General features: G+C 48.4%; 1 protein-coding gene across 2 annotated transcripts in view; it reads right to left on the bottom strand.

Moving 5' to 3' along the window:
• SATB2 (SATB homeobox 2) overlaps positions 1-11,884 on the bottom strand; it is a 202,986-nt gene extending 191,102 nt beyond the window's left edge. Inside the window, exons 1-2 of one of the 2 annotated variants that reach the window (XM_018061228.1) lie at positions 11,004-11,884; positions 6,375-6,602 (exon numbers count right to left, since the gene is read on the bottom strand). In XM_018061228.1, the coding sequence (XP_017916717.1) occupies positions 6,375-6,543 (169 nt within the window). In that variant the 5' untranslated portion in view covers positions 6,544-6,602; positions 11,004-11,884. Of the gene's footprint in view, positions 1-6,374; positions 6,603-7,872; positions 8,730-11,003 lie in introns of those variants that run through there. The other variant, XM_018061225.1, reaches the window with a different exon arrangement.

Raw genomic sequence — 20,688 nt, 5'->3', positions numbered from 1 at the left:
TACCCGTAAGTAGTAGGATAATGAATCCTTTGTATAAAAAAATCCATTTTTAACACACAGACATTTCCAAACCTCTACTCCACTTTAAAATAAAAGGAATCCACGGCTCTCCATATTGGCATCCTAAATTAATGCTGGAGAGCAGCGGTGATTGGAAGTGAGAAAGCTCCAATACAATCAAAGTCAGCAGAAGGAAATCATTCATTTTTAAGTCATTATAAAGAAAACAAAAGGCAAACTCTCCTCCTCGTTTTTGAGCTAAACATAGAGATCTCCTACTTGAAACCATTTTCAGTTCTTTCTCTCTTTCTTTTCTTTTCTCTCTTTCTCTCTCCCCACCCTCCTTCCTTTCTTTCTTTCCTTTTTTCCAAAAAATAATGAGTTAAAATGTATGGGTTAGATCCAACATTTCACTGCTGTTCTTATTCTTGGGGAGTTGGGGGGAGGAGGATCTTACTGCCAAAGCTTCAGAAAAGAGAGTTTGGGCTGCTAATTTTCCGTTCACAAAATCTAAATTCCTGTTATGCATCTCACACAACTCATGAAATAATATGAAACAGTATTATATCACTGCAAATTGAGACATTTTTATCAAAATAAAGAGTGATGATGCCAACATTTCATTTGTCATTTCCCACTTGTCACTTTTCACTGACAAACTGTTACACATACAACTTTTGTCAAATGCTCCATCCTTAAATATGTTCCAAAATGCCATTGTATCTCAGCATTCATGTAAGGAAGATAGTAAAACTACTATGTGACCACACATAAGTTATGCAAGTTTTTTTAAAAGCCTACTTATTAGATAAAAGTATAAATAACTTTTTATTTATTTACATGCTATGTAAGATAAAGGTTGGCTTCCTGAAATAAAGCAAATTATGTACATACATTTTGCACATATATGTATGGCTGAGTCCCTTTACTGTTCACCTGAAACTATCACAACATTGTTAATCGGCTACACTCCAATATAAAATAAAAAGTTATATAAAAAAACTATGTACAAATTTTTTTTGCACCTAATATGAGATTACTAGTTATAAGAAACTTTTTTAATGATGATAAATTGTCATTTTTATCTCAATTGAAACTTAAAAATCCTTAAAAGACCAAAGAAAATAATACAATTTGAAATTCATCTAACTCTGTCAATTTGTGGTTTTTTACATATCATATTAACTGTCTCTGCACTAAATCATAAAAAAGGGGAAAAAAAGAGTTTTAATTTATCAAAGTAGTACCACCAAGTTTGACTGCTTACCAGATTTGCCTTGTCAGATACACCAAATAATTATTATGTCTTGCCTGGAATAAAACTGATTTCCACATTTTAAAAATAACTCAAAATTAATTTTCTTAGATGTTTAATAAATTATAATTAGTCTGTTTCCTTCCCTACAGATAGGTAGGTAAAATATATACATACATTCATACAAGGAGTGAAGAAGTAACACAGGATATGTAGTATGTACAGACTGATACTCTTAGTCACAACCCCCTGGAAAAAGAGGATATTACCTATTGTCCGCAGGGGTTAAAAAACAGATGCCTTAAGGGATATCTATGTAGTTTCAATACACACACATACACATATTTTGTTCAGATGATCTTGAATATATAATCGTCAGTGGGTTTCTACTAATGGAATATAAGGTTTCCAAAACTACTCGAAACATCAAATTATGTTCAGGACTTTGAGGGGCGGATACCCTATGTTCTGTTTAATGTGTATGTTTCATTGCATATATATTTTTTTAACCAAGTATATCTTTATTTTAATAACAGGCCAAGGACAGAAAACACTTTAGAGAGGGCTATTTTTCTACCTCAGCAAAAGTACAGAGGACATACAAGACTGTTGGATGACCCCAAAGCCTAAGTTCATTCTATTTAGAACAACTTAAACCCTTAAAAAAAAAAAAGGAATAGAAGAGGGAAATACAATCTTTTCACTTTTAAAGTAATAACAAGAGTCTTCCTCACAAGCATAATGGTGTTGTACATCCTTAGTTACAATGAATTTAATGAGTTTTCTCCATTTTGCCTATGTTGACAATGTCTCAAATTTCTAAGTATTTTATACATGTCTATAAGTCGGTATCTATACTCTTTCATATCTGCACTCCTTTCAAAATGTAAAATGTCTCTCTATAAGTGCTCCTATGGTGACTACACCTGACCTGAAGTGCATTTCTTTTAATCGAAAAGGAAATGTTCCACATGCAGATAATTAACACTGTAGACAGTGTTCAGCTCTAAATGAGGCCCTGCCCCACAATCATGATCACATTTGCTTCCCAATTTGAGTACATCAGCATGTATTGCATAATGATATTTTTCCCCTTCCAACAAGACAGTTGTGTTCTTAAAAAGGCTGACCGGTAGCAAGAAGAAAAGGTCTACTTGGGGTCCAAGAGTTTTAACTTCAATAGACAATTCTTCACCAAAATTAAATGGTTATTTTAAAAACTAATTTTTCCCCAAAAAAGCTAATTATTTTTTCAAAAACAAAAAAAGGCAAGATATTCCTAGTGTTTAAACATTTTCCCTTGAACTCTAGAACATTTAACACCAAAACAAAACAAAAAAATCATCAAAATTCAAAGGAAAATGGAAAATATCAAAAAGATTTCTGATGTTTAATGCCTCCTATCAGCAAATACACCATCTGGTATACTCAAGCGCTGTTCATTCAGTTTAAATAAAGCTGTCTGAAAGTTCTTCTTTAAGCCAAACATTAAAAAATGAAAATGCTTGTGTTAACAATGAATGAAGCACAATAATTTATCGCTATTAAGGCACAACTGGCCAGCGCCTTTCAGCAGTCCAGGAGGAAAGCAGAATGCCTTGCTTCCTCGGGAAACTTGATTGGCATCACTTTCATTTTATGTTGCGTGGCTGAAGCATTGCATACAGCTGAACATTTTAGGTACTTATGCTAATGGTGGTAAAAGGATCATCTGATTCTTATATTCATTATCCTTAATAATCTTTTATTTTTCTAAATCTTCAAATAGATCTGTAAGTTTTAATCAACAATTTCACGAATATAAATTTCCCCACCATTAATCACTCTTTTTCAAAATCCTTATGGAGTGAATTACTAGCTGAGAGGGGACGCCAATTCTAGTAAGTGAATGTTACCCAGCAGGGATATAAAGCTGTCAACACCGTGGTGCTCTTGCTTGCTCTAAACTCTCTCCCAGCCTTCATATGTTTTTTAAAGAGATATTAGCCTTTTTTTTTTTCCTAAGGACCTTCTATAAAAACTGACTGTCATATATATCTGAGCACTTATATTTTATATACACACTTTAAAACATACTACTTAGATAAGAGCAAATATAGCCTAGAAAGTGTTAGAAATACAAAGCAAAATTGATCTACTTTCTAATAATCTTCTAAAGCTAACCATACTGTAAACAACACACTTCTAAGTCCCTTATTAAAACAGAATCCTGTGATAGTGTTTCTACCACCTCATCCAGTCAAATCCAGACACTAAAATAATCTCTCCTTTGAAAAAAAAAAATTTAGTTCTCATCAAAAAATACAGCAAACTCTCTCTCCCTCTAGAAAAGTAGTGACAGTAACAGAATTTATTATGGCAACCAACGCATTCAGAAACAGTTATTTACCTATTTATCAGAAGCAGTAAGATAAACTGCCATTTTATTGAGAAGCCAATTAACTTAATGGTTTCCCCTATTTTTAGGGGGAGACTATTTAAGAAAGAGAATCACTAAACATTAACTAACACATTTTCCCAAATTTTGAGCTCTGTTTTATTATTATTATTATTTATTATTACAGCCATCTTTACAACATTGACAAGACTGCAGTATATCTGAAAATGGTAATAAATGATGCAGAGCTATAAATATTTTTGTAGTTGTCTAGGGTTATTATATTGCTTCATAAAGAAAATTTAAACAAGAAGAGGTAGGATAATAGAAATATAATCTACTTTATATATACTCTTGTTCCCCCAATCATTTCAATTATAAAAGAACCACTAAACAGAAATATTATCTTAAATATTTTTAAAATTTAGAATGTGCATTTTTAAAAACACTTTGCTTTTCTCCAATCTATATACATGATTAAAAGTTATAATGAAGTAAAATTATGTATCTTAATGTACATTTGGAACCTATCAATATATAAACTTAAACCCACAAAATAATCATTAACATTCAATAAGAAAACTTTGCACTATTGAAATGTTATGTTCTAAGTTGTTATATTTTAAAACTTCCTAAATGAAAAATTTTCCAATCTATTATGTTCTACAGAGTAAAATTGTAAAAAAATCTTTAAAAATCCACTCTATGTAAACTATTTTATCCACTTTACTATTACATATCATAAAGGGTACTTATTGAGACAAAATGATGTCATTTTTATTTTCAATTTGGGAAGCAGCAGAGACCTTTGATATTGCTGAATTAAGTTAAAGCTCAGAAAAAGTGACTAAACCAGCTAATTGAAACAAATTTATTACTTCTCACCAAGGCTTCATATTTGTCTGTATCAAATTTGTAGTAAGTGGTCAAATGTGAATAATCACCTCCAAAAATATGAAAAGTAACCGATATTTTACACTGAAGGTATCCCTGGTCAACAAAATCAAGTAGTTTCTTCCACAGTTCAGTAAGATATAGGAAGGAAAGAAAAACTTGCTTTAGGAAGGTACAATTACTAATCACTACATTCTAAAATGTTTAGAGACTTCTTTCTAAAGTCTAGTGAGTTTAAAAAGAAACCAAAATTTCAGTCCAGGCTTTCTGGGTTTTTTTTTTTTTCCTTATGCATAAGGCCACTTTGAGAACACATCCTCTCCAAGGATTTCTAAAAGTTTTTCAACCCAACATCACTAGCACTTATCATGTCATCTCACCTTTGGTCCCACCATATTCACTATATATTTTTCTTTCTGTATGCATATACTAAAAAATGGTATCAAAAGTCCGAAGTTATTCTTTCAGTCTTAAGACAGCACATTAATAAACACTATTTCTAAAAAGTGAGTCACAAAACTATGAAGTTTTCTTTTGCTTCAAGTCCCTAAAATGAAAGGTACGTAAGCCCACAATCTATAGCCAAAAAAGCTTTAAAAATTGAGCAAATGAGTACTTTGCAAGGGAGATGATTAATATAAGGAACTAAGGCAAAGCATCCTGAATATCTACAATGAAGAAATAGTAATAATAAAATAAGTAAAACCAAAAGCCTGTTCTTTCATAAATTGTCCATTGTTTATAAAATTTCTTTAAAAGGGACTGGATATTTCAAATTAAGTCTTTACTTGGAAATACACACAATGGCTATTTAGAGCAGGAGAACTTATCACTTACTTTCCCTAGGATTTTGTTTCATTTCAGGCAGGCTAATGTAAAAGTAACATTAAATAGGCTAATACTGAAAATATTAGGGGGAAAAACTTTAAGAAGCAAAAAAATTTTTAATTAGTAATTTATGTCAAACACAAAAAAAACTGCATGTCATGTAGAACTGTGTATTTACATGTATAAAACAACTAGGGAAATGTCCTGTAAACCTCAAAATATTTTAATAGTGTTTAAATTTCTTTCATATCTTTACTTCATAAAATTACTTTCCCTAACCACTTTAAAAGAAAGTGGTTGTTTAAGTAGTAAACACTGCAAAAGATTTTAAGTAACATTAAATTCTTGGAAAGAAAAACAGCATGTAGCCAATAAGATCACTATACCATTTTTACCTGTTGTCCTATATTATTCCGTAACAAAGTTACAAACGCATATAACTTTAAACTTTATTTTTTTTAAACGGTAGCATTAAAGTCTCTAAGGGCCTGACAGATTCGCAGGGATTCTTTATTTCCCACTTGAAATAAAGTGGCTGGAAATACTCCCAGGTGTTAATCATTTGTGTCTAAGTACTGTCCTAACTAATAAAGTAATATCAACACCCTTGCTCCTGGTCTAACCTGAGCATTCAAGATTAATCCATAAAAGCGATCGCACCTAAACTCCATCCCTACAACAGACACTCTTGAGGCAAAGCAAAAGAGTTAGATCACTAAAAAGCTCTCTAGGAAAATCTAGAAACAGTTAGCTGGCTGTGACATAAACCTGCCAACACCTCAGCACATAGTGGCAAAGTGCCCAAAAAATGCCACCCTCCGGGTAAACCACTTTCTTGTTTTAACTCGAGATGAAGCTACCAGTTGCAGAATAGAGGCGACGGGGGCATTATTTGGCAACCTGGAACTCACTTCCTGTAACCCTACACCGCGACAGCGCCTAATCAACCTGAACCCTGACACCCGGGCCTTGATCGCCCCGGCCGCGGGCTGCGCGCGCCTCCCCGCTCCGGGCTGTTACCTCCCACGGCCTTGGCCACGGCGCCGTTGGGCCTCCCGCGGGCTCCCATGGGGCTGCCGTTCTGCTCCAGCCGGGCCACCTTCGCCGGGGGAGGACCCTTGACGTCGGGACTGCCGCTCCGCCGGTCGGGGCTGTCCCGCAGACACGGGCTCTCGCTCCGCCGCTCCATGCTGCTCCGACTTGGAGACAAAGTTCCCACCGGCAGGTCGCAATAAAACGCGCAGGGACCTAGGGAGGGGGCGGGGGGGAAAGGGGAGGGAAAGAAAAAAAAAGAGGGAAAACCGCTCACACACGTGATAGACGTTTAGGCCAGTGGGGCAGCGCGCCGCACCAAAGCCACCCAAACTTCCTCCCACGCTGCCCGAGGGGCCCGAACCTCGGTTGGCCGGGGAAACCGGACCCAACCTGACACTGGGTGGCCCACAGCAAACTCAGAACTTGGGGTGCCGCGACCCTGCTGCTCCCCAGAAGTTAGCTCTCGGTCACCAAGTCCGGCCCCTTGCCCAGGGCCGCCCAGAAGTGATCCATTCATTGGGACAGGGTTGGCATGACCCGTTCTCGGGTGCGACGGCCTTGCTGTCGGGGGGAGGAGGGGTCAGGGTTGCGGAAGAAATGAACTTCATAAAAAGACATCGCACACACTCAAGGAGGGGTGGGAGTGCACACAAGTCCATAAGAAAACAAATTAACCACACGGTGAAGGCGCTCTGAATCGCCCGGCAGTAGGCAAAGGCCTGGCGAAAAGACCCTTGAATCCCTGCTGTTTATCTTTCCCGAGCACGCCTTGGGACACACATACACACTTTGTACAAAATCAACCCTAATTCCACATTAATAAGCATTCCAAAACACTTGGAGATATTGATCAGGGTAATCTTCTGAATAACATTCACCTCAAGGGCGGGGGCTACAATCGTTATTATTTTGGAACGTTATCTTCATCCGATCCTGAGTTTTGTTTTCAAAAGCTCTTCAGGATAAAATACAAAAGCAAAAAGCAGTTGAATTATTAGGTGCGGGAGGGAGCAGCCGTCATCAACCCCAATTTTTAAATTTCCCAAAGTTTTTTTCTGGGTCGCTTGGCTGGCAGCGCGCTCCTCACAGAGCCCGCAGATCTCCGCACCCCTGGATTTTTGAGAGGGTGGAGACGCAGGAGGAAACACCTGATGAAAAGACACTCACATTGTCACTGACTTCCCGGAGAAGCTGGAACCCGGCGCAACAAAGTGCGCTGGGAATCCTCGCGGGCGCTCAGGTTGTGGGAGAAGCCGCGTCGCCACGGCTCGAGCAGACAAGGTGGGGGTGGCAAAGGGGAGGTGAGAGGAGGGATGCGAGAGATGCAGAGGCTGAGCTCGAGCGCTGAGGGCGAAGGCTGCGCCCGCACTCCCTCCGCTGCGCTGTCCGAGAGAGCGGGAGCCGCGGAGAGGGAACCTAGCCGGACCCGGGGCTTCCCCGGACTCCCGAGCTTGGCGCGGACGCCTTCGCCCTGAGTACTTACTGCTCACAGTCTGTCTGTAACTTGGCTGGCTGGGGCTCTGTCCATGGAGCAAAAGTAGAGAATCCAGGGTGGAAAGTTTCTGGTGATATGCTTTGCAGTGTTCTCCTAGTCTTCCTTGCTCTTTACTCTTTTCCCTTTCCTCTTTCCCAGGTCCAAACGTTTAAGGTCCTGGGTCAGGGTGTCTTCTTAGTGCGGCGATGATGGTTGTTATGATGATGATTGGGGGGGGGGGGCGTTGGGTGGGGGGAAGAGGGAGGAGGAGTAGAGGGAAAGGAGGGCTCCTCTAAAGGGGCACCCGAGCGAGCGCGGGAGGAGGCGACGGAGGAGGGGAGAAGAGAGAAGGAGGCTGAAAAAGCCTTTTCACACCTTCGGGAAGGAGACCCTTTCTGGAGAGAAAAGGCTGAGAACTGGGAGGCGGCGGAGGCGGGTCGGGGCTGCAGCTTCGCGGGGCCGCTAGCTCGCGAGGAGGCACGGCCGAAGAAGCCTTAGGGCCGGTGCCACTGAGAATCGAGAAAGCGCAGGGACCTGGGACCGCGCGCGGGAGCAAAAGCGGCGGCCGCCGCAGCTGTCACCTCCAGCCTCTCCCCTCTCGGCCGACGCCGCCGCCAGCAGCCGGAGCCGGACTCACTGACGAGCCGCAGAGGGAGACACAGTGAGAGGGAGATGATTATTAGTTGCGTTGAGTCATCAGGCAAAGTGAGTCCTTTTGGGTTGTCCTCGGTTTCCGATTTCTCCCCCTCCCCCTTTCCGTCCCCAGATCTAGCGCCTTCAAAATAATAATTTGGGGTGGGGGTAGGGGAAGTCTCTGGGTTATTTCGGGATGGGGGTTGGGGGGGAGAGATCTAAACCCGAGCCAGACTGGTCCAACGCATTGAAGGAGAGTGGGGGGCGGGGAGGAGGGCCGGGGAGGTTGCGGGGGGAGGGGGGCCCCGCCTGGCAGGAAATTAAACATCAATCAATCAATCGCTGTGAGCCAGGCGACCCAACAGCAGCGGGGCTGCAGAGGAGGCAGAGGGACTGAAGAGGGGCGGGTGGAGAGCTGGGAGGAGGGAGAAGAAGGAAGAGAGAGAGTCGGCGGTGGGAGAGCCGTGTGGCGAGGACCGCGCGCGCGCGCGCGAGACGGCGGAGGACCGATGGCAGGGAACCGAGTGCCGCGCGAGGCGGTGGCCGCGGCTGGTGGGTGGGTGCGCCCGGGTGAAGGCGGGCGCTGCGGCCCGGGGTCTCTTCCTCCTCCTCCTCGTGGCGGGTCCAGGGCGCGGCCGCCTCGCCCAGCCCAGAGGCGCACTAGTCCCGGCGCGGAGGCTGCGGCGGCGACGAGACTGGCGCTGGTTGCCTGGTCTCCCGGCGAAGGCACAGACCCACGCGCAGGAGGCAACCGCGGCTGCCTCAGCTCCGGGTTCTACTAACTACGCGGAGTACTTTCGACTTTGGAGATAGGAGGGCTATCGCCTCCCCCACCCACCGCCTCCGCCCACCACCCACCGCCTCCGCCCCTCCGAACAACTTTTCCCGGTGCCTGCGAGCTCCCCCTCCGCGCGGAGCCAGCCGTCCGGGCCCGCCGAGCCGCCGCACGCGCGGGGAAGGCCGCCTCTCGCTCAGAGCTGGCACGGCCGTGGGTCCAGAACAATAGCCCGGGTGTCCCGAATGGCAGGCGCACCGGCATTGCCCGCTGGGCTGCGGGTGGCACAGGGAAGAGGGGTGCGCGGGTTGGGGGTCATCCCTGGATGACGTCCCTGGACCGCTCGCAGCGCCGGCGACATTTCAAGCAGCACAGCCCGGGCCGCCTGCAGGCCGTGACGCGGTGGCAGCGAGGGCGGTGGGGCTGCCAGTCTTCTGGCTGCTGGGCTGGGACTCCTGGGACCCCAAGCCTCTCGGGCCCTAGGCTGTGAGCGCAGCCCTAGAGCTGTGCGGCGAGGACCTGGCCTCCGCACCCCGGGGGAGGCCGTGTGGGAGCGTCCCCAGCAGGTCTCGCGAAAGCATAACTGAGCCACAAACTTTTGCGGACTCCCGCGGCCGCAGTCGCCCGTAGCCCGGCTCTGGCCGCGGTGTTCATTTAAGGTGGCGCCGGCACTGGCTGAGCAGGCCGGTGTCTGGCCGCGCTTTTGTCCCTAAGATCACTCTTGGACGCGGAACCTCCTTAAAGAAAGCACGTGGGCAGAAGCCGCGGCCCCCGCGAGACACTGGGGGCGCCTGCTTACACTCGCGCTCCCGACCTGCGGCGGGAAAATGTGGACGCGTCCCCTCCCGTCTCGAGGCCAGAGAAACCTCCTGAGGTGGCGGTACCTCTTGTCCTCCCGCACACCTCGGTTCTCCTTCCTAACCCCGGGGACCCCAAGATCTCCCCGCCACATCTCGTCGCCTAAGTCACCGGTCCGCCTTAAGAAGCGCTGACTCTACGGCGGCGCCAGAGGGCCAAACTATTTTCGATTTCGGGAAACGCGCTCGGGGGGCTGTTAATGGAAATTTTGGTCCGGTGTACCCGCAGCGGGAAGCCGCTTCAACCTCGGGTACCGGAGCCAGGTCGCCGTCCACTCGCCGCATCCAACCGGCGCTCAGTGTGCACCTAGCCTCCCCTCAAAAACAGGGAACGGGAAGGTGGGAGAGACTGGAAAAGAAAGGGTCCCAGAAGTGAAACCTGCCCCCGGCCTAAGTCTCAGAGCCCAGAATCCGGAGGACCCCGCACCCAGTCGCCGCCCACCGAGTTCCAAAGGAGCCCGAGGCGACCCCGGAGGCGGTCGGAGCCGGGCGAAGAAAAGCAGCGAGATGGACAGTAAACCTTTGGGGGGCCACCGGGAGTTTTAGGCTGCGTTTTCTTTTCCCGGTTTCCTTCCCCCTCCAAACCTCATCCCCCTCCCACCTCCCTAAAAGAAAGGGTTCGAGAAAACGCAGTTTGGAACAAAGTGCTCAAGCAAACCAACTCGTGGTGGTAGGTTTGGGGCTGCAAAAAGACAAAACTGTAAGTTCGATCGACAAACTTTTTTTAAAATCTGTACTATCAAGTCAGAATGGGAAGGGGGTGTTGCAAAAACCAGCTACTACCACTGTCAAAGTTTAAGCCCGTTTTCAAAATGGGGAAAGGCGCATTTCTTATTAATACCTTAACAACGATAATAATGCTGTTCTTTCCTTACCTTGATGTTGAACTGCAGAATCCTCCTCCGGATCAATGTCCAGGAACTTAGAAGAATTGGTGATATTAGGACTTCAGTACTTCTGGAAAAAAATGCAAATCGTTTAGCCAGGATCTTTCCTGTCTGATTCGTCACTATTATTATATCTGATGATGCGAATGGTTGGAGCGATTCAATCTTAAGTCATTAATGAGCTATTTTATAAACACCACTGTCCGAAGATCTTCATTTACATTTTGCGAAGAATCACTTCGCACAGGCTTCTGTCAACAGCATGATTATGGGGACTTCAGTTACACTCTTATGAACAACACAGCTGTATTGTTAATCGGTTAATATTTTATAAGTGTAAATATTTTATTATGTTTTGAAAGGAACTATTGATTCTAAATTATTAAACCCCTGAGAAGGGCGATTTAAATAAAGTTTACAATTAAATACAATTAAATGTACATTGTGGCTAGTTTTTTTTTTCAGATTCTACACTCTTTTAAAGTCATTGATTTTCTCTTTGTTGGCGTTTACTCGACCTTTTTTAATGAAGAAAGTGATCATTTTGGGCAAAAGAACTTTAAAAAATTTAATTGCATTTAACATAGAAGGAAATGTCAAATACTATGAGTTATAACCAGAAATGTATTTTGAATGCTTGGAGATGGGTGTTTAGATTTTACAAATTTCTTTCAATTTAAAAGGGAAGAATTTTAGGGAATTTTGTGATATATGCCCAGAATGGGTACCCCTCCTTGAGGTTTGTCCCTAATAAAGGCCTTTTCTGTCTCAAATTACATGAGCTTTTTACTGCACAACGTTTGTGTTGACTTTATTTCAACTGAAGTAAGCGATTATTTCCAGCATGTTTAATTTTGACAATAAGAAATTTTAAATAACGTTTTTACCTTTTGCTAGGATATTCTACTTTTAAAACAGTAAATAAATTAATGATGATTCAAAAGTTTTGTTTGGTTTTGTTTTCTATTCCTCAAGTGGTTTATTTCCAGTTTCAAAACAAAATCACACTTAAGAAAATAATTGGTTTTGATTACTTTAAAAAAAATAATTTGATCCCAAATGCATTTTTGCGCATTACAGGATGGCTTGCTCCAGTGCTCAAAGCATAAAGTTCACATCGAGGGACATTTTTATCCCTCAGATTGCTTCTCACTGACGTTTTCGTAGGGAATCTATTCAGACATTTCCCCCTCATCCTCCCCCACTCCCAATTTTTTTCATATGTCATCTAGTCAAAGGTCGTCTGTCTTTCATAATCACACTGAGATTTGTTATTTTAAAAATCAACGGGTCTTTATACGCTGGACTTCAGTATGTATGTTTTTTCTCATTTCCATGTTCTCCCTCTCCCTCTCTATCTTTTGCCAGGCCTTTCTTCTCCTTTCTTTTATGGCCTGCACTTTCAATTACAACAGTTCGTGATTTCTTGATTTCCGAGGGTTCTGCTGTGCTAGCTCTCCGCTCTGGCCAACCTTCCTTCCCTAGTCCCCGCGCGGGAATGACTAGGCCCGACTGCCCGAGCGCAGGGTGCCGGTGCCGGGCGTGGGATTCTGGCTCCCGGTCGGGCGCCGTGGCCCCGACCATGATCCAGCATCCATCACCAGGCTCCCAGGATTTCAGGTCCGGTCACCCTAGCAAAGAGGCCCTTCCCCGCGGTGCGCCACATCTTAGAGAACAAGGGGAAATTGTGCCGCGTTCTCCTTCCACTCCCGAAAGCACAGAGGGGAAATTCTATGGAAATGGCCATCGTCAACTGCCTTCGACGGTTCCTAGGAACCCACGCGGGCCTGCCTCTCCCCCACCCCCACCCCCTTCCAGCCCGGGGCTTGCTCTGCTGGGGGCGAGAGGAGGCGGGAGGGAATCGTTCCTTTCACTTGAAGCCCACACCAGCTCTAAAGCCAGTTTCCGTCGCGGACTGTCCGAGGAGAGTTGGGCGACCAACATTTTCGCAGACTGCATTAACTGCGCGGGGCTGGGACTGGAAACTGCATGCGCCGAGGGGATAAGGGCCCCTGGGGCCAGAAAGCTCCACAGGGAACGCGCCTAGAAGGATCGATCGACCAGGGTGGGCTCCTGCCCTTTTCTAGGCTGCCCCCAAGGCGTCTGGGGACTGGCCGGAGCGCAGGGGCGGGGGACACTTACTTCGTTATCCGCACGCCTTGCTTGTTGGCATCAGAGCCGGACAAATCCCAAACCCGCGCCAGGCAAAGATAAATCCCTCCTGGCTCCCGCAGCGGCTCCAGGGGCCTGGGAGGGGCGGAGCGGTGAGGCGGACGTCGGGCCGCCCAAGGCAGGGGCAGTGGACGTGTGCTCCTAGCTTCACCTGAACAAGCCCCTGAGGCCTAGACGGCTGATGGGGGAAAGTTGGTGGGCGACCAGCGCGCGTTAGACGGTGAGCGGCGGGACACCCAAGATGCCAGAGGGTCGGGGCGGACAGTGGGAGGGGAGGGTTCCGGGGAATAAACAGTGCAGAGGTCCCGAGGGCGGGAGGGGACTCGCGAAGCTTGGAACTGCTTCGGGAGAAGACGCGGAACTTTCGGCTCCGGGGTCGCAGATGGAACGGAGGGGAGAGGGCGCCGGGAGGGTGGGGGTGGGAGCGCCGACTGCCCTAAGCAAGGAAAACTAGAAGACAGGTTTCGAAGCTAAGGAGAGTTGGTTCGGTGTGCTTTGGCTGCGGCCGCGGGCCGGGAAGCCGGGGAGGGCGGAAGGCCTGCGGGCACCGAGCGCTCACTGCTCAGGCGACAAAGGACAGCGCCCCTGGGGCTCCCGGATCCCTTCATTCTTTTTCAGAGTCTAGCGCTTAATAATAGCTGGATCTCCTTCTGCAGTCGCGAAGCGAGACAACTACTGGCATGATCTAGTTTTTCTTTAAAAAAATAGAAATCGATTTTCAACCACGGGGTAACGAGGCAAAGGGGGAAAGAAAACGAAACGCCAAAGGAGTCACCGCTACGCCCCCGCGTCCCCACCCGGGGAGACCGGGATTGGAGCCCAGAGTCGCGTTTTCTTTCTGTCGGGAAACACCGAGCCAGCCAAGAGAAGTTGGTCGGTCGGTCGGTCCCATCTCCGAACCCCGGTCCCGAGGCGGCGAAGAAACTCGCGGGCTCGACTCGTCGTGGCAGCCCGGTCATTCTCCCCCAAGCCCGGGGTCACGGCCCGGGTCCCAGCCCCGAGCGCGGGCGTCGTCTCCCGACAGCGCCACCGCGTGGGCTGCGGCCCCAGCGTGCTGCGCCGGCTCCATCCTCGGCGTCCCGGGGCCGGCCTTTCGCGTTGCCCCCAAATCCGCCTTGGGGGTTCAGGATGCGGTGGGAAGGAAGGGCAGGTCCCCAGACCCAGGCACAACCGGACGACCCAACCTAAAAACGCGCCCTGGCAGACAGAACATCGGCGCGCTCAGTCTGCCCTAACCCCTTGCAATGAAAAGTACACCAGGAAAGTCTAGTCTAGTCCACGGTGGCCCACCAGCACCCCCAAATTCAGACAGGCCAGTTCAAGTCGTGAAACCCGCGCCCACCCCTAGCTGGGGCAAAGCGAGCACAGGAAGCCCAGACCCTAGGCGGCCAAGCCCCGAGCGGCTCCACGAGCTTTTTTGCGGCGTGGGGTGATGTCCAACCGCGCCGGAGAGAGCCCGGGTCCCGGGCACTTACTAGAACCGAGGACCAAGCAGGTGTTGGTCTGTATGGCGGCCCAAAGCCGTCCGGAGTGGCGTGGACCCTGGAGGGTTTTCTGGGTCGCCTGTTCTCTCGGTCTCACGAAGCCCAACGCAAACCCTCAGTACCCGCAAGGCTTGACCCCCGGGGCCCAGGCGGCATAGACACAGTGTTCTGGGACTCAGTTCTTCCCCACCCCAGCGACACCTTGCCTCCGAGCCCAGGGGCCAAGTCTGGCTGAACTGGGCATCACCTGGCGCTTCCTGGGCGCTGCGTCAGGACTCCAGAGCCTCCACGTCGGGCTTAGAGGATTTCAGTGGGTAGGCTGGGATTTATCTTAAATTCAACTGTTTCTGCGCGCGCGGACGCGCACATACACACATATATTTTGAGAGTCAGCTATGGAAAGGGACATCGTCGCAGAAAGGTGGAAATCCACCTGGTGCCCAGCCGATTACAAAGTTCCCAGGCCCACACAAAACAGGAGCGAGCCCCGGACACCCAAGCGGCCGCTCGCCGGGTGGCCAGAAGCCGCACCCTCACAGGGTGCCTGGCCAGCCTCGCCGGTTTGCGCGCTTCGGCCGTGGCCCGTGCCCAGCGGCGCCCGAGGGGAGCTGCCCGGCCGGCCCGCTGAGTTCCGGCGCTGGGTGTCCGCCTGGCCTGCTCCTCCACGCCTTTTCACGGGCTGCGACCTGTCTCTAAATTTTAATTTCTGAATTCTAATCCCCATATGCAACGCGGAGCTGTCTCGAGTCGGCCAGGCCGGACCCCCTGCCAAGTGGCTCACCTCTGCTTGCGCCGCCTGCTTTTGCCACCGGTGCCAAGGACCGAGCGAGGGGCGGCCGGTCAGGGCGCGGACGCCGTCTGCTCTCCTCCAGGAGCCAACGGCGGGTGCCTGCGGCGTCGCTCGTCCAGCCCTGGGGCTGATTTAAATAACTAATAAGCTCAGAGAAATTTTACAAGGGGAACTTTTCCTTTCAGTATCAATAAAGCCTAGTAATTGGGTTTGTTGGTTACCTAAGCCAGAGGGTTTCCCAGTCTCGCTCGCTCGCTCGCTCCCTCTTTCTCTTTCTCCCTCTCATTCAGAAGTAACATTTTTTAAAAAACCGACAACTGTGGGTGCGTTTGTGTCGGGTGTGCGAGTGTGTGAAAGAAGTTGTTTGTTTCAAAAGTCCTTCCTCTGGAGAACAATCATCATTGTCGCTCTATGGTGAAGTTTTGAAAGGTGAACTGTTGCTATTTCACAGGCGGGAAATGTTAACAGAAATTCAAGGTTCAGGATACAAGTAAGGAGGGAGAGGGTCCTTAAGGTATTTCTCTTTGCATATGACAAAGACATTTGCAGTGCTTCCTTAATAGTTTGCATTTTAATTAAGTCTCACTACATTTTAAGTTCATCTCCTAGATTGTAATGATATCTGTTGTTTTCAGTAAAGATTTCTATACTACAATGCCGTCTAATTTTTTGTTCTGATTTTCTAATCTTTTCGAAAGCATGTTCTTAGTGGTAAGGAATTTTTCCACCTGGGAACCATGCCTCAATTTAAAAATATAAAAGACCTTTCATGAATAACTGCAAATAGCCCATTCGTTAGTGTCCACAGAGGTGTTGGCGCCTACACAAAATCTCAGAAATCTAAAGGCGAACTAAGCATGTTTCTCTATAATCATGGCGATATATATTTTTTCATCTCTTTTGTATGGAAGTAAAAAAATATTTTAAAGTACTTTCAAGAAAAGAGTTATGCTAAAATTTACCTGAATTTAAATTTCCTAATAGACACAACAGAACTAGTACCCACCAATATCAGCCTAAACGAAATGAAGAGTATTTCTGAACCAGATTACTATAGAGGTCAAAAACTAGTCATTGAAAAGCAACATGAATTCACGTTTGCAAACCAGGAAGGGGGAAGGGGAAAATCGGCTTCCAAAGTTCCAGGAACACACCCCAACCTGTGCATTCATATCTTCAGTGTTTACAGATTGTGGAGAAATTTTGCTCTCCACTTTCAGTTTAAAAATTGATGAGCCTTCCTTAGCTTGACTTGTTCTGGTCTGTGAGACACAAAGTCCAATGAAGGTTGCCTTCTTCCAGGTAACTTCCAGAGATCCAGAGTTATTTGGAGATAGATACAGCCTTTTGCACAGTCCCAGTGGAAAAGAGCTTCTTGCTGACACTTCTCAGAGACATCACCTCCCCAAGCTCTCCCCTGCACCCACAGACTGAGAGCATCAGGGCACCAGAGACCCAGTTCTGCCTTCTCCAGATCACGCCCAGGTGTTGGGGCTTCCCTGCAGAGGGAGCAAACCTTGAGCCCTGGGTGTATACACCTCATTCCCCAGTTTCCCAGAGGGTTACAGAGGACTTCTCTTACCGTCTGCTCTGGGCTACTCTCAATTCCCACTCATCCTCCCCAGGATTGCCAACTCCAGGCTCCAGTGGCCAAATGTTCAGGGCACATGCCGGACTGCTGCCCCTTGGCCCCCAAGCTGACTGAACTAAATTACAGAAGAACATGTCCTCTTGGTACAGTCCTCCAAGTGACAAGAATTCAAAAGCAATGACAGGGAAAGATGGAAGGATTAGGAAGGAAAATGCAGAGCTGAATAGGGTAACTTAGAGCCTCGGAAGTGGGGCTGCTCCCCTAAATTCTCCCCCAAAGCCTGGGGCCTCCCCTTCCCTTCCTGCCCTTCTACTCCAGACCCACCTTGGGGTGCGGGTCTCTGTCAGAGCTGCTCTGTGAACTCAAGCTGTCCCTAAGCTTCAGTTCTCCTCCCCACCCACATTACCTCCCTGCCATCCTGTGTTTTGGTTCCAGTTAAGCTGTTTTCTGAGGCTGTGGAAACTCCACTTTTATTCCTTTTTCTCTTTGATTCATTCATACTCCTTTTTAAAAAAGAGCATCCCCCAAGTGAGGCTTCTGCCAGACCCCATGTGACCTCTCAGAGCTCTATGTGCAAGAGAAGTGATTTGTCTGTTTATAGTAGGTTTAATTAAGATAGTTATGTGCCATGAACTCTTTGGGCCCCAATCAATGCATTTTGATTTGGAAAGTCAAATAGAATCACATCTTACACTCGTAGGGCCCCTGTTGGCCACCCAGGCTGGGGACAGACTCCATTGTCTGTCTACATTCACCTCACTGGACCTGGATGAGTCCCCTGCAGAGCTTGCCACCATGTTTGTCCCTGGTGACCTCCAGCCCAGTCTTCTGGCAAGATCGAGGCCTTCCTGGTAAGGGCATGAAAAGCTGAGCTCTCAGAGCATTCCTGGTGGCCCTTGGCTAAAGGAGTCAGGTGTCTGACTTCCTATCTGGCTTTCCCAGTCCCTTAGTCCCCTACCCTCCCTCATCCCAACCCTGCAGTTTTAGGGGCAGAGAAGGATAGGGAAGCCAGTGTCTCCTTTCCCCCAGGTTTTCATCTAGTAACGGCTCCTCCCCCCAACTCTCAGACTGAGGTTACAGCCGAAGCGTTTTTCTAATTTGTCATCATTGGAAACCTCAGACAAATGTGTAAAACTTCAAGGGCTTCCAAGGATACACTGACTTCAGGCATTCAATGAAGGGGCAAGAGCAGGCTGAGGGTCAGGGGACAGGGATGCCCAGGACAGACATTCCAGCCTGCTCTCCTGGACTTTACTCCATCTGTAACCCAGCTGCACACTCCCTTGTCCACCCTTCCGTCCTCTCTGCCCCACCTTCGGAAGTACCCCAACACTTCTTCCACCCTCAGAAAGGAAAGGGACCGGTTGGATCTCTCAGTCTCTTCCCTCCCCCACTTAGTTCCAGGACCTAGAACCCAAGGGCCAGCTCCCTGAGGTGCCACTTTTGCAGCTCCTCTCCGTCCCAGGCCCTGGGATCAGAGCCCACATCCCCACCACCCCACCCCGTACCTGTTCAGATGCCCGGAAAGAGGCAGACCTGCTACTAACTTCATCAGCTCCTCTCGGTTTTCAGTAACTTTGGGATTTAACAAAGGCTAACTTAATTTTAGGATTTAGGGCGCTTGAAACATTTGACCATGCCTGCAGAAGGTCTCAGGGGAACTGTCCCGAAGGCCGCAGAGACCAGCCACGTTCTTGACAAGTCACCTCTGGGGGCTGGGTGCTATGGCTCCAGCCCCACCCCACCCCACCCCACCCCCACGGCCTCTTGCAACCCGGTAGGAGGACTGGGTTGTAGAATAGGGGGAGGGGAGAGGGGCTCTTTTATTATTTTTTAATGTGTCTTCATTTCTATGGAGAACTCATCCCAGTACTAAAAGTGTGCAGCAGTTCGCCCCAAAGTGGCCTGTGACTCGCCCCTCCCCATGTGTCAGGCAGCAGGGGGTGACAGTCTGGCAGCAGCTCTAGGAACGCAATCTGGCAGGGCGTTGGGCCTCAGCATCCAACTGAGGCCCAGTCGCCTGGCTCGTGTGTGCATGTTGCCTGGGGTGTGTGTGCGTTCGTGTGGGCGTGGGGGCAGCTGGGCTGGTGCGGTACCCAGCCTAGCACTGCCTTTCCGCGCGGGGAAAGTAACGACACAGCGAATGAATTTACGAATCAGCTCCACGGCGGAGAAGTCGAAGGAACAGCCGTCTTGGTTAAATGGGCTGCGGGCAACTGCGGCCGACTGCCCCCTCCCCTCCTCTGAGCGGGAGTGAGGTGGCCCGGGAGCCCCGCCAGCAGCCCCCGCCCCTCAGGCGGAGCTCGGGCCCTGGCAATCTCTGCACTTTGTCATCACGCCCGAGTATTTGACATTCGCAATTATCTGCAAATACCCTGATCGGTTTGTATATGAAACACTTTTTTTCCTGCCTAAAGGTTGGAATCTGGTAAGTTTCAGACAAGTGGTTGCTGGGGGGAGGTGACCCGGGGGGACCACGGGGGACCGGCCCGATGAACCCTATTCGGCGACGTGGGCGACGAGAAGGTACGGGTCTGCGTGCCGCCCCCTTCTCTCCCAGCCTTGCTCAGAGAAGAGGCCGCTCGGAGGTAAAGGAGGGCCCAGGCCGCGACCCTCTGGCTCTCCTTTGGAAGGAGCGCCCCCTAATCCCTGTGAGGGGGAAGCTGAAGGGGGTGCAGAGACCTCACCAGGGGCAAGGCCCAGAGGTTAATCACCTTGATAACCGGCAAGCGCCCTGCCCTGCCTGGTCGCCGTCACCGAGAGTGTCAGTCACCTGCTCTCAACCCCGCCGCAGATTTACCTGCTCAGGGAGCCATCCAGAGAGCCCTCTGCTCCGAGCTCTGCCCGGCGCGCGCAGTCCTCGTTCAAAAGAACCGGATGCTCCTTTGACCCTCCTCCTCCCCAAGGCGTTTCCTAAATCCAGGAGGGCAGTGCCAGCCCCGGGACCGCTCACCACTCTTACATTGCAGCTTCGGACTACCTGCCTATTTCTCAGCCCGTCTACGAAAAGAAAAAAAAAAAAAAAAAAAAAGTGGTGGGGCGAGGGGAGGCGGGGGAGGAAAAAGGAGCGAGATTACTTGTCAGTTTCATCTGCTACCTTGGGAACCTGATCCTGGCCCCTGGCTGAGCCTAGGGGCCTCCAGCCCAGGGACTAGGGAGGTCAGACGGTGCTCTGGAGAGGTGCACACAGCCACCCCTCCCCATCCACCTCGGGGCTCGAGTAAAACTCGAAAACAAGCCAAGCTCCTCTGTAAGAGGTATATATCAGCAACTTCAGAAAGAAACACCTAACCTTTCGGGAAGCCCCTTCCCTAAGCACTTAGTTTTCAGCTCGGCAGCAGACACTGGACATCTTCCACACATATTACATTTTCAGAGAAAGTGGGAGGAGGAGCAGGTTAGAGAAAGAGTGTGTGTGTGTGTTAGGAAGGTGGTGGATATTGCAACATCTTCAAGAAAAACTAGGAGGGGAAGGGAGTTTAGAAAATGAGTCTCAGTAACAGCCTAACCGCCAAATCACTGGCTTATGCTGAAAAGGAAGAGCGAAAAGAGAAGCAGGCGGGAAATGGGGGCCCTGCGCCCCGCCAACACCCTCCCAACGCCCTCAGCCTAGGTATTCAGAGGGGAGAACTGAGA

This window comes from Capra hircus, chromosome 2 (assembly GCF_001704415.2).
Source record: "Capra hircus breed San Clemente chromosome 2, ASM170441v1, whole genome shotgun sequence".
NCBI lineage: Eukaryota > Metazoa > Chordata > Mammalia > Artiodactyla > Bovidae > Capra > Capra hircus.
The sequence above is the reverse complement of the archived record's forward strand: the minus strand, read 5'-3'. Positions and strand labels throughout refer to the sequence as shown.